Below are 12,989 nucleotides of genomic sequence, written 5' to 3'. Positions count from 1 at the left end.
GTGCTCCAGCTCTGGGGTCACATTTTCACATGGGGATTTCTGACAGTCTTTGCTTTGGGATTGATTTCCAAATTTCTGGGTAGGAGATCTGTGCCTAGGCTGCAAAATTCTGGTGCTCTGAGGACCTGAGCTGTAGTGAATCCCTTTTGTGCCTCCTCTGCACTCACTGTTCATGGAATCATGGAACATCTTGGTTGGAAGAGACCCTTAAGGACCATTGACTCCAACTCCTGGCCCTGCACAGGACACCCCCAGGAATCCCTCCATGCTCCTGGATTTTCTGGTTGTTAAATCACAGCCCACAGCCTGATTTTCAACACAACCCAACCTCAGCTCCATCTCCACAGACTCCCCATTTCTTCCCGCCCTCTCCATGCTCCCAGGGTCCAGCTGCAAGAACAGCTCTGGGACAGATCCCAGGTAGGGGAGCCCAGGGGAAGGGGAGCCCAGGGGAAGGGGAGCAGGAGAAGGGGAGCAGCACTTCCCAGGTAAGGGATCCCAGGAGAAGGGGAGCAGGAGAAGGGGAGCAGGCCATCCCAGGTAAGGAGCTCAGGGGAATGGATCAGCCCTTCCCAGGTAAGGGATCCCAGGGGAAGGGGAGCAGCCCTTCCCAGGAGAAGGGGAGCCCAGGAAAAGGGGAGCAGTCTTTCCCAGGTAAGGAGCTCAGGGGAATGGATCAGCCCTTCCCACAAAAAGGAGCCCAGGAAAAGGGGAGCAGTCTTTCCCAGGTAAGGAGCCATGGGGAAGGGGAGCAGTCAATCCCAGCACTGCTGGAGGCTGATCTATGACCTCCCCAGGGCATCGAGCGCTGCATTCCCTGGCTGTAATAGTAGGGGCAGGATCTGATGTTCCCTCAGCTGGAACACAGCAGGAAAAAAAGCATCAGATTTCCCAGGACCGTGATCCCATCCCCTTCAGCAGCTGATCCTGCAGCCCCCCCTCCTCCAGGTATATAAATGGTGGCCCAAGTCACCCTCAGGGACACGGCAGGAGGTGGGCACCGAGGGCACTGCGGGCAGGATCATTTCTGGGAGCCACAATGATGTGGGAACTGCGCTCCATCGCCTTCAGCAGGGCCGTCCTGGCGGAATTCCTGGCCACTCTGGTCTTCGTGCTCTTCGGCCTGGGCTCGGCGCTGAACTGGCCCTCGGCGCCGGCGCCGAGCACGCTGCAGATCGCGCTGGCCTTCGGGCTGGCCATCGGCACGCTGGTGCAGGCCCTGGGCCACGTCAGCGGCGCCCACATCAACCCGGCCGTGACGCTGGGCTGCCTGCTGGGCTCGCAGCTCTCCCTGCTCCGCGCCGTCTTCTACGTGGCGGCCCAGCTGCTGGGGGGCGTCGTGGGCGCCGCCATCCTGCACGAGGTGACCCCGGCCAGCGCCCGCCAGGGCCTGGCCCTCAACAAGGTGAGGATGGGGCACAGGGAGGGCGAGGCAGGCCTGGGACAGCGGGCAGGGACTTGGGAGCTGAGGGGTGGCAGGCCCCAAAAACGCCCTCAGCTGGCCCAAAACCTCTTCAGATGGAGATCCCAGAATTCCCACTGGGATTTTCCTCAGAGAACCAGGAGAGACCCAAAATTGGGGAAATTCCATCCCAAATCCACACAAAAATCCCTAAAAATCCCCTCAGCTGGCCCAAAACCTCTAGATGGGAATCCCAGAATTCCCACTGGGATTTTACTCAGAGAACCAGGAGAGGCCCAAAAACTCCCAAAAATTCCCACTGGGATTTACCTCAGAGAACCAGGAAAGGCTCAAAATCAGGGGAATTCCATGGGAATTTCATTCCAAATCCACCCAAAAAAATCCCTAAAAACCCCATCAGCTGCCCCAAAACCTCCAGCTGGAGATCCCAGAATTCCCACTAGGATTTTCCTTAGAGGACTGGGAGCGGCCTAAAATTGGGGGAATTCTATCCCAAATCCACCAAAAAATCCCTAAACCCACCTCAGCTCCTCAAAAACTCCAGATAGGGATGCCAGAATTCCCCAAGATTCCCACTGGGATTTTCCTCAGAGAACTAGGAGAGGCCGAAAATCAGGGAAATTCCACCTCAAATCCACCCAAAAAATCCCTAAAACTCCCTCAGCTCACCAAAGCATCCTGGCAGGGGTCCCAGAATTCCCCAAAATTCCCACTGGGATTGTACTTGGAGAACCAGGAGAGGCCTAAAATCGAGGGAATTCCATCCCAAATCCACCCAAAAATCCCTAAAAACCCCTTCAGCTGCCCCAAAACCTCCAGATGGGGATCCCAGAATTCCCACTGGGATTTTCCTCAAAAGTTTCCCCCAAAATTCCCACTAGGATTCCCCAAGATTCCCACTGAAACTTTCCTCAGAGAGGACCAAAATTTGGGGAATTCTATCCCAAATCCACCCAAAAGTCCCTAAAAACCCCCTCAGCTCCTCAAAAACTCCAGATGGGGATCCCAGAATTCCCCAAGATTCCCACTGGGATTTTCCTCAGAGACCCAGGAGAGGCCAAAAATCGGGGGAATTCCATGGGAATTTCATCCCAAATCCACCCCAGAATCCCTAAAAACCCCCTCAGCTGCCCTAAAACCTCCAGCTGGGGATCCCAGAATTCCTGGGATTCCCCAAGATTTCTGTTGGGATTTTCCTCAGAGAATCAGCAGAGGCCCCAGAATCAGGGAAATTCCATCCCAAATCCACCCAAAAATCCCTAAAAACTTCCTCAGTTCCTCAAAACCTCCAGATAGGGATGCCAGAATTCCCCAAGATTCTCACTGGAATTTTCCTCAGAGAACCAGGAGAGCCCCAAAATCGGGGGAATTCCATCCCAAATCCACCCAAAAATCCCTAAAACCCCACCTCAGCTCCCCAAAACCTCCTGCCAGGGATCCCAGAATTCCCAAAATTCCCAGAATTCCCAGTAGGAAGCCTCTGAATGCCACAGCCCAGCACCTGCTGGACCCTGCTGCTCCAAGGCTCCTGCCAGGAGCAGGGATGAAGGCAGGACTCGTCTTCCTCCTCTGGTTTTAGGGCTGAAGTTTCATGAGTTCCATCAACTATTTCCCATTGAGCCACTTCTTCCAGCTGGGAAATTTTCATATTGGTGCCAAAAATGCCCCCTGGTTTTGGGGCTGAAGCCTGAGGAGGGATCCAGCTGGCCACAGACACATCCCTTGGAGTCACAACCATCTCGTTTTTCCCAGGATTGTAGTCAGGGCACTTGGATTTGGGGGTTCCCAGGGGTTTAAGGAAGGACACATCCAAAATCTCACCTCTGCATCCCTCTTGTCCCAGGCTCATCCCAATTTCCCCTCAGGTGTGGGTACAGGCAGCCTTTTCCCAGCTCTGCTTTGGCCAAGCCACAATTCCCAGGCTGCTGAAGCGGTAGGGACAGGAGAGATTTGGGTCTAAACCCAGAGATTCCCTGGATTTAGATTCCTCTGGCGTGGTTTTAGGGCTGGTCCAGAGGAGCATCTCACCTGTCCCTCTCTCCCAGGAGATGCTGGGCTGGTCCCACCACCTCCTGTCCCAGCTCTCCTCGTGCCTGGGGGGTTTCTGATCTGGGGGAGAGCCAGTCAATCCCCCCTGGCTCTGCCTTGACCAAGCCACGATCCCCAGGCTGCTGAAGTGGTGGGGACAGGAGAGATTTGGCTCTAAACCCAGGGATTCCCTGCATTTATATTCCTCTGGCATGGTTTTAGTGCTCATCTAGAGGAGCATCAGAATTCTCCCTCCATTTCTCGTGGGGCTGACTCCTCTCCCAGGAGATGCTGTGCTGGTCCCACCACCTCCTGTCCCAGCTCTCCTCGTGCCTGGGGGGTTTCTGATCTGGGGGAGAGCCAGTAAATCCCCCCTGGCTCTGCCTTGGCCAAGCCACAATCCCCAGGCTGCTGAAGTGGTAGGGACGGAGAGATTTGGGTTTAAATACAGGGATTCCCTGGATTGGGGTTTCTGATCTGGAAAAGAGCCAGTAAATCCCCCCCTGGCTCTGCTTTGGCCAAGCCACCATTCCCAGGTTGCTGAAGTGGTGGGGACAGGAGAGATTTGGGTCTAAATCCCAGATTTTCATTAGATTCAGCTTGCTGCCTCCCACTGTGATGGGACGGGCACACCAGATCCACCTGGTTCATCCCAAAACCCAACACACGGATTCCCTAAAGCTTCACAAGGATCTCAGGGAAAAAAATAAAGCCAGGGAAGCTCAGGATCCCCATGGGGGATTCTCCAGTGGTATCCTGGCCTCCAACAACCCCTTTCCCACAGGAGGGGGGAAAGGAATTGAAATCCAGGGATTCCCTATCCCATCCCAGGGGGGCACAGGATCAGCATCACCCAATCCCAAGGGAGCGAGGGAGGAGCAGGGAGCTGGCTTGGGAGGCAGCACATGGAAATTACCTTTCCCACAGCAGGGAGGCACTGCCAGGACTCAGCAGCACTGCCAGAGTGATTAAGAGGGTTAAAAAGAGGCATTGTGGTTTGGTCTGAATGAAGAGATTGAGGCTGGTAATGACTGAGGGTAATAAAAGTGGGAGGTTTAAGGGACACTCAGACTGCTCAGCTTTGTTGGTTCACAGCTTAAAGTGGGAACTGGGGATTTTGGGATTTTGGGAAGGCTTTTTTCCCCTGTGAGCTGTTCATGGTGTGGCTGCCTGCACAGATCACCCCTGTAAAAAGGGAGTGGAATATTAGGGAGGACAATGAAGAAGATCTGACTCTGGAGCTCATGCAGGAGGGCAGTTAGGACCTTCCTGGGATCACCAAGCAATGGCGTTAGATTTGGGAGGGGACAAGGAAAGAAGCGACTGAGTTGGAGGATCAGCTCCAGATCAGACCTGACGAATTCTCTGAGTCATAAAAGTGTGGAAAGGGATTTTTTTTTCTTTTTTAATGCCAAAATATTTCTTTTCAATGTCTTCAAAATACAACTTGTAAACTTTTCCAAAAAGCATTTCGGGAAGAGGGAAAAGAAAAAAAATTAAGAAATACCAAAAAATTGCCAATAAAACTTCCTGAGAGGTCAATCAAGCATTTCCCATTGAGCCACTTCTTCTACCTGGGAAGTTTTTTCTTACTGGTGCCAAAAATCTCCCCTGTCTCCTTTGTCTCCCCCTGATTTTGGATTCCTCCTCCATATTTCCCATCCACTCACAGAACCTGGATTTGGAACATGTTTTTCCTCCCGTTCCAGCTGCACAATGAGACCACAACGGGGCAGGCGGTGACGGTGGAGCTGTTCCTCACCTTCCAGCTGGTCCTGTGTGTCTTTGCTTCCACGGACGAGCGGCGTGAGGACAACCTGGGCTCCCCTGCCCTCTCCATCGGCCTCTCTGTGGCCGTGGGGCACCTCCTCGGGGTGAGTGGATGGGCCAAAACCTGGCACTTCTGGGGTTCTTTTTTTGTTTATGCCCCAAGTTGGTTTGGCTGCATCTCCTGGCTTGATGGAGGTTATGTAACCTGTGGTTTTACAGCAGAGAGAGGGAAAAATCCCACCAGAGCCATGGGAGAGCTGTGGCCTGAGGTCAGCCTTTATTTGGCATGAAAAACTCCAAGCCCAGAACCTGCTGGACTCTGCTGCTCCAAGGGGCCTGCCAGGAGCAGGGATGAAGGCAGGACTCGTCTTCCTCCTTTAGTTTTAGGGCTGAAATTTCCTGAGGTCCATCAACTATTTCCCATTGAGCCACTTCTTCCAGCTGGGAAATTTTTGTTTTTTTCATATTGGTGCCAAAAATGTCCCCTGGTTTTGGGGCTGAAGCCAGAGGAGGGATCCGGCTGGCCACAGACACTTCCCTTGGACTCTGCCTCCCCTTGAGTCCCATTGGGAGTTCCAGGGATATGTGGGATCTCTCCTGGAGTGAATGTGTTGGCTGCTGGGGCTCTCTAGGATGAGCCTGGGAAGCGTTTGGGATGGAGGCTCAATGAAATCCCACCTGGGTGATGGTCCAAAGCAGCCCCCACACCCAGTGCACACAGGAGAACACTGTGGGTCACACCATGCTGTAGGAGCGTTGCAGGGCAGGATGGTCAGGATGGACGGAGACGAGAGATCTCTGAAGCCAGATGTGGAATCTGGGGTTTATTGCAAAGGGCCAAGTGCAGGGCCCTGCTGGGATTTGGGGTTTATTGCAAAGGGCCTGGGTGCAGGGCCCTGCTGGGATTTGGGGTTTATTGCACAGGGCCTGGGTGCAGGGCCCTGCTGGGATTTGGGGTTTATTGCACAGGGCCTGGGTGCAGGGCCCTGCTGGGATTTGGGGTTTATTGCCAAGGGCCTGGGTGCAGGGCCCTGCTGGGATTTGGGGTTTATTGCACAGGGCCTGGGTGCAGGGCCCTGCTGGGATTTGGGGTTTATTGCCAAGGGCCTGGGTGCAGGGCCCTGCTGGGATTTGGGGTTTATTGCCAAGGGCCTGGGTGCAGGGCCCTGCTGGGATTTGGGGTTTATTGCAAAGGGCCAAGTGCAGGGCCCTGCTGGGATTTGGGGTTTATTGCAAAGGGCCTGGGTGCAGGGCCCTGCTGGGATTTGGGGTTTATTGCACAGGGCCTGGGTGCAGGGCCCTGCTGGGAGCTGCCAGGCACAGCTCAGAGCAGGCTGAGAGAAGAGAGGGGTAGAGAGGATGAGAGGGTGAGAGAGTAAAAGCAGAAGAGAGTAAAAGGGGTAAGAGAATAAACAGGGTAAGAGACAAGAGCTAAGAGGGGTAAGAACTAAGAAAGTGAGGTTCCTGTTCCAATACAATAAATCTTCTTCTGGGTTGAATATTCCAATTCTCACTAACCAATCTAGTACAATACACAAATCCTACAGCATTTACATACAGCCTATAAGAATCATTACATCACCATACTGTGCTACATTTTAAACCCTAAAATCTCCTCTTTGTGTCCTTCTGCCAAGCTGGCAGGGTCTGCTCTGACCCTTGGACTGTCTGCAAGCAGAGGGTGTTGTTCCATCAAAAGGGGATCACCTTCAGCCAGCCACACCATTGTTTTCCAGTTGTTCAGTAACTGAGGGATCTCAAAGCTTGCTTTCATTTTAATCTCACTTATAGTTTCTATATTCTCAAAATCTTTTGCCAGAAAATCATATTGATAAGGCTTTCCTGTTTCATCTTCCCCAACATCACACCTTCCATCCTCAGTGTCCCACGAGCCCCTGTGTCCATGGGACTGTTCCTCCTGTCCTCAGGGACATGAGAGGGAATTTTCTGCAGGACTGGGAGCTCACCCCCGCAGCTCCCGGGGCTGCAGCACAGCAGCCCTGGGACACTGTGAGCTCAGCCACCTCACAGTGCTGACTCAGGTGCTGGCAGCTCCCGGGATGCCTTTTCCTGGAACAGGAACGCTGAAGGGTGCAGCAGCAGCTCAGCTGTCACCCTAATGACACCCCAGCGTTTTTAAAGTGAGGTGGAAGGGTTTGATGCTGACAGCAGCCGTGGTGTTCCCGGCAGATCCGTTACACCGGCTGCTCCATGAACCCCGCCAGGTCCTTCGCCCCCGCCGTCGTCGTGGGAGACTTCAGCGACCACTGGGTGAGAACTCTGGGGGTTTGGGCGGGTTGGGGTGGATGAGGCCCCCACACTGCCAGTATTCCTCGAAACTCACCAAGCCAGGCAAATCCCAGGCAATTCCATGCCAGCTCCCACTGGAGGAGAGATGGAGAGATTAGGAGAAGGAGGTGCGGCTGCTGGGTGCTTAATTGGCTTTTCCAAACTTCAAACTGGGAGCGTTGCAACAGGATCAGGGTGTGAGGTCTGTTGACATGACTTGGCACAGGGAACAAAACCGATGGAGAGTGGAGCTGTTGCCAGTCCTGGGGAGCTTTCCTGGTTCCTGGATCTAGGTTCACCTTTGGGAACACTCCCTGGCTCCCCAGGGAATGCCCATAGCTCTGAGTCTGCTGGAGCTCCAGGAGCATTTCAGCAATGCTCTCAGGCCTGGGGTGGGATTGGTGGTGCTTGTCCTGAGCAGGACCAGGGAGCATTTTGAGGATCCTTGTGGGTCCTTTCCAGCTCAGGAGATTCCATGATTTTATTGTTTTCATCTACAAAGAGCCTGGCTGGAGGCAGAGCTGTGGTGGCTCCTGATGTCACCAAGGTGTCTGGCCCAGGCAGGTGCCTCCTCCTTCTCCTGCTCCTCCTCCCACAGCAATCCATGAGTGGGCAGGAAAATGCTCCTCCAGATGATGCCACATCCCTCAGCACGTTCACAATGGGCCTGTCATTAATGCAGAGTCTGGGCAGAGGGGGAATGGTTGAAGAGGATGGTTGGGAATATCCCAGCACTGGAGGGGAGCTCAGATCCCCAGCGATGCCCAAAGCAGAGCTGACTCTGTGTTTTGTCCCCAGGAGGGAACCCAAGCCCCTGGCATGCCCCTCAGAGATCCCAGCTCCTCCCCACCCTCCAAAGCCAGGCTGGGTTTTGCTCACCCCATTTTCTCTCCTCTCCTCTCCAGGTGTTCTGGGTAGGCCCCCTGATTGGGGCTGCAGCAGCCTCCATCCTCTACAACTTCGTGCTGTTCCCACAGGCCAAAACCCTCTCGGAGCGCCTGGCCATCCTCAAGGGCTGCGAGCCCGAGCAGGACTGGGCCGAGCGCGAGGCCCGGCGGCGCCAGTCCGTGGAGCTGCACTCGCCCCAGAGCCTGCCCAGGGGCATGTCTGAGAAGGTGTAGCCAAACCCTCCCTGGGCCGAGAGAGGAGCTGGAAACCTCTGGCGTGGTTTTAGTGCTCATCCAGAGGAGCATCTCCCCTGTCCCCTCTCTCCTTTCGTTTCTCCTGGGGCACTGAAGCTGACTCCTCTCCCAGGAGATGCTGTGCTGGTCCCACCACCTCCTGTCCCAGCTCTCCCCATGCCCGGGGGGTTTCTGATCTGGGGGAGAGCCAGTCAATCCCAACCCCACAGGAACAAGGGATGTCCCCAGGATGCCCTGTCCCTCGTGCCCCTCACAGGACACGGAGCTTGGCTGGGGCTGTTCCCTCCCAGAGAGCTCTGAGGAGCCTGAGGAGTGTTCATTACCCTGGGTGTGGAGGTTCCACCCAATGCCTCATTGCTGCTGCACTCTGCTCCTGTCCCGGGCCCCTGCTCGGCTCTGGGCCCACACACAGGGGCAGGAGCAGGAGCAGGAGCAGGAGCAGGAGCAGGAGCAGGAGCAGGAGCGCTCACTCTGAGCCATGAATGCCACACACGACAGGCTCTGCTGTGAATGGGACCCAAGTGCCATTTCCCACCCGACACAGGACACAGAGGTGCTCCCACAGGAGCTTTCCTGGGAAGATGGGACTGGGAGCATGGCCATGAGTCCCTGCAGGCCCCACTGGGGAGCACTTGCAAATTCTCCCTCCTGTGAAAGAGCAAACCCAGGTTACAGTCCAAACTCAGACCCACCTCATTGCTGGGCCAGGGTTGTCCTTCCTCTCTCTCCCTGGTTTTCCCTTCTTTCCTCTGGTCCTGTTCACCTTGGATCACCTGGAACACACCAAGGGAAGATTTCACACCCAGCGTGTTCCAGGTGTGAAGAATCAGAATCATGGAATGGGCTGGATGGGAAGGGACCTCAAACCCCACCCAGTCCCACCCCTACCGTGGGCAGGGACACCTCCCACTCTCCCAGGCTGCTCCAAGCCCTCTCCAACCTGACCTTGGGCATTTCCAGGGATGGGGCAGCCACAGCTGCTCCAGGAATTCCATTCCAGGGCCTCCCCACCCTCACAGGGAGGAATTCCCTCCCATCTCCATCACCTCCTTCTCACATCCCTTTCTCTTGGCTGCATCACTCCAGACCCTCCAAATCCCTCCCACCCCTTCCCCTCTGCCCTCTCAGGACCTGCTCATGGTCCTCAGCCCAGCCAAGGAATTTGGGTTGGTTTTTGGGTGAACTTTGCTGTTTCAGCCATTAATTTAAGCCCATTTCAGCCATTGATTTAAGCCCATTTCAGCCATTGATTTAACCCCATTTCCCTTGCTCAGCCCCACCTTCTCCCTTCCCAGAGTGGATCCCAGCAGTGTGTCCAGCATTGCCCCAGCAGTGTCAGCCCCACCAGGATTTCTCTGGAAAGGCTGTGATGGGAATATTCAATGAGACTGGGCCCAATTCCAATCATAAGGTGATTTATGGATCATTCTGGATCGTTTCCCTCCCCGTGTTCAGACAGGACACCCCCAGCACAGGATGCTCTTCACTCTGCTCTATTGGCACCATCCCCTCCTCCCATCCAATCCATCCTCGCCTTCCTCCCGTGCTCTTCCTCAGATGTTGGAGTAGCTGCTGCTGCAGGGGTGAGGAGGGAGCCCAGCTTTGATCTGGCCCAGACCTGGTGTTTACCCACAGCCAATCCATGCAAACACCCCCGGAGGGCTTTGCCAAGGCAGCACTTCCAGCCCTGGTTTGATCCACCCAAAGCAGGGGCTCTGCTTCCCTTTGCTCCTTGATGGTGAATTTGAATTTTAGCTCAGAAGAGGCTTCTCAAAAATTCCCTCTCTTCTCAGCAGTGGCAATAAAATCATGTTTTAAATCAATCCCAGTGTAAAATTGTATTTCTGTTATCAAATGCTCACTTTTAAAAGCCATTTGGGTTTTCTGATGCTTTTTAAAGGAAAATTAATCCATGTATGTGTGCAGGAAAATCCCAGCAGACTTTTCCAGAAGTCACCCTGGGCATGCTCTGCTGTGGAAAAAGCCACAGATGAATTCAGTTATTTATTTAAATTAATGTTGGTGCATTCAATGTCTCTTCTCCAGATCGAAGCATTTCATTTATTATTTACCCTGACAATGTTTAAGTCTCACAGGGCCTGAACCTGAGGTTTAATGTCTGATAATGGCTCTCCTCTTTCCAACAAAGTGCTTTAAATTCCTTTTTAGCTCCTGAATTCAAACACAGGGATGAAATACTGACACATTTATGGAAAACACTGACACATTTATGGTAAATAACAGATATAAAGTCACCTCTCAGATCCCAGACCCTTCAGCCAGGGTGCTGAAGGAGCCCCAGTCTTCCTGGGAACACAAATTCACCTTCCCTGTGGAGCTGGGTAACTTCCCAAACTTGCCCTGTCAGGAAAGCACTCAAACATTTCAGATTGCACCGGGGGAGCTGGAATTGGCAAGCAGGACCAGGAACCTGGAGCTGCCATGGCCAGACCCCAATCCTCCCTGCACTGGCCACACTTGGATGTCAGAGCCAGGATTTGAGGCATTCCCATGTCCTTCCACCCCCAACATCATGAGGTGTTCCCCTTCTCCCACCCTGGGGTGCCTCAGCTTTGGGCTGACCCTTCTGCAGAGCTGCAGAACCTCCAGAGCATTTTCCACACCCCCTCGTCCCCTCCTTGTCCTTGCTGCTTGGCTGCCATGCTCCTGGAACCGTGGAATTGTCCAGGTTGGAAAATGCCTCGGGGACCACCCAGCCCAAGCGTTTCCCCACCCCTGACCATGTCCCCAAGTGCCACAGCTTTGAAATCGCCCAGGGATGGGACCCCACCCCTGCCCTGGTCTGGAAAACCCTTTCCATTGAGGAATTTCTGCAATATCCAGCAAAACCTCCCCTGGCACACCCTGAGGCCACTTCCCCTGGCTGTCCCCTCCTGTCAGGAGCTGTGCAGTGCCACCAGGTCCCCCCTGAGCCTCCTTTTCTCCAGGCTCAGCCCTGCCCAGGTCCCTCAGGAGCTCTCCAGACCCTTCCCTGGTGCTCCAGCCCTTCCCCAGCTCCACTCCCAGCCCTGGAAAATCTCCAGCCCTGGAAAATCTCCAGCCCCTCGGGGTCTCTCCAAGGGGACCCCAGGATTTGAGGGGTCTCAGCAGAGCCCTGGGGCTGTGCCCTGGGCCCTGCTCCTCACAACTTCTGCCACAATTTGAAGTTAATCCCAAGGAACTCCCTCCCTTGCCCATTCCAGCTCTGGGATGGAGCATTGCACACCCACCCATGATCCCTTACCTGTTGTAGGGACCTGGGAGCATCCAAATCCCAGCTCAGGGAATCTGGGAGAACCTGGGAGCACCGACCTTGATCCCAGTGCCTGAGGGGTCTCTGCATCGTGTGGGGAAATGGGGAAACCACTGGGACAGCATGGAAGTAAAATCATGGCCTGGAGAATGTACCCAGCTGTACCTTGGATATCCCAGCACAGGACAAACCCCTTGAGCCCCTGTCACACCAGGGAGGACAGAGACCAGCCCAAGGAGGGGACAGAGCTGAGTTCTCTGCTTGGGATTTCTTGGCCTGACCTTTCCAAACCTTCCCAGTCCCAATCCCAGAGGCAGTGTGAGCCTCCAGCAGTCCCTGCCCTGCAATGCCATGACCTGCCTGGGATCAGGTACCTCATTATTTTACATAATCATTTTTATGGATCTATTTGTAGATGGAGAAATATTTCTGAGGTGTTTTCCTTGAGGAGCCAGGAGGGCAAGAGGAGGAGGCAGGGCCAGGTGTAGAAAATGACCACAGTGACCACAGACCATCCCAGAGGGTGCTGGTGCTCCAGCCAAACATCCCCAAACTCTTCTATTCCAAAGGATCTGCTGGAGAGAATGGAGTTTCTGCTTCAAGTTTTATCCAAACTTCCCAGGGATCCAAAGGAAAATCCCTCATTTCCAGACAACCCTCAGTGCAAGAACCTTCAGCTTCAGATCTGACGGCACAAGGGAATTTCCCAGCATGGGTCTCTTTAACTCCCCAGTGAAGATTTTTAAAGCTGAGAAGTTCCTTGGTGCATTTGCTCTGAGTTTCAGAGGCAGAACAGAGGGAAAATGGATTTTCCCATTCCCCAGCTGTCCCCAATGTTCTGCTGTGAAACCCTGGGCATTTGGAGCCGGGGGATTGCGTGAAAATCTTGGCTTTTCATAGAGCCACGGGAGGGTTTGAGTGGGAAGGGAGCTTAAAGCTCATCCCATCTCACCCCTGCCATGGCAGGGACACCTCCCACTGTCCCAGGATGCTCCAAGCCCGGTCCAACCTGGCCTTGGGCACGTCCATGGATCCAGGGCAGCCACAGCTGCTCTGGGAAATCCATCCCAGGCCTTCACCACTC

The 12,989-nt window shown here is 54.3% G+C and overlaps 1 protein-coding gene across 1 annotated transcript; it reads left to right on the top strand.

Moving 5' to 3' along the window:
* The first annotated feature begins 1,039 nt into the window (after positions 1 to 1,039).
* AQP2 (aquaporin 2) lies at positions 1,040 to 8,631 on the top strand. The gene is made up of 4 exons (XM_058042069.1): positions 1,040 to 1,405; positions 5,161 to 5,325; positions 7,412 to 7,492; positions 8,416 to 8,631. The coding sequence occupies exons 1-4, from the start codon at positions 1,040 to 1,042 to the stop codon at positions 8,629 to 8,631; spliced, it is 828 nt and encodes a 275-aa protein (XP_057898052.1).
* The last annotated feature ends 4,358 nt before the right edge of the window (positions 8,632 to 12,989 follow it).

The sequence above is a fragment of the Melospiza georgiana genome, chromosome 29 (genome assembly GCF_028018845.1).
Source record: "Melospiza georgiana isolate bMelGeo1 chromosome 29, bMelGeo1.pri, whole genome shotgun sequence".
NCBI classification, from domain to species: domain Eukaryota; kingdom Metazoa; phylum Chordata; class Aves; order Passeriformes; family Passerellidae; genus Melospiza; species Melospiza georgiana.
This window is presented reverse-complemented; position numbering and strand designations above follow the sequence as displayed.

Coding starts and splice junctions, on each gene's coding strand:
- AQP2 (XM_058042069.1), top strand. CDS start 1,040: ATGATGTGGGAACTGCGCTCCATCGCCTTCAGCAGGGCCGTCCTGGCG. Junction 1,406..5,160: donor AGGGCCTGGCCCTCAACAAG/GTGAGGATGGGG, acceptor CTCCCGTTCCAG/CTGCACAATGAGACCACAAC. Junction 5,326..7,411: donor CCGTGGGGCACCTCCTCGGG/GTGAGTGGATGG, acceptor TGTTCCCGGCAG/ATCCGTTACACCGGCTGCTC.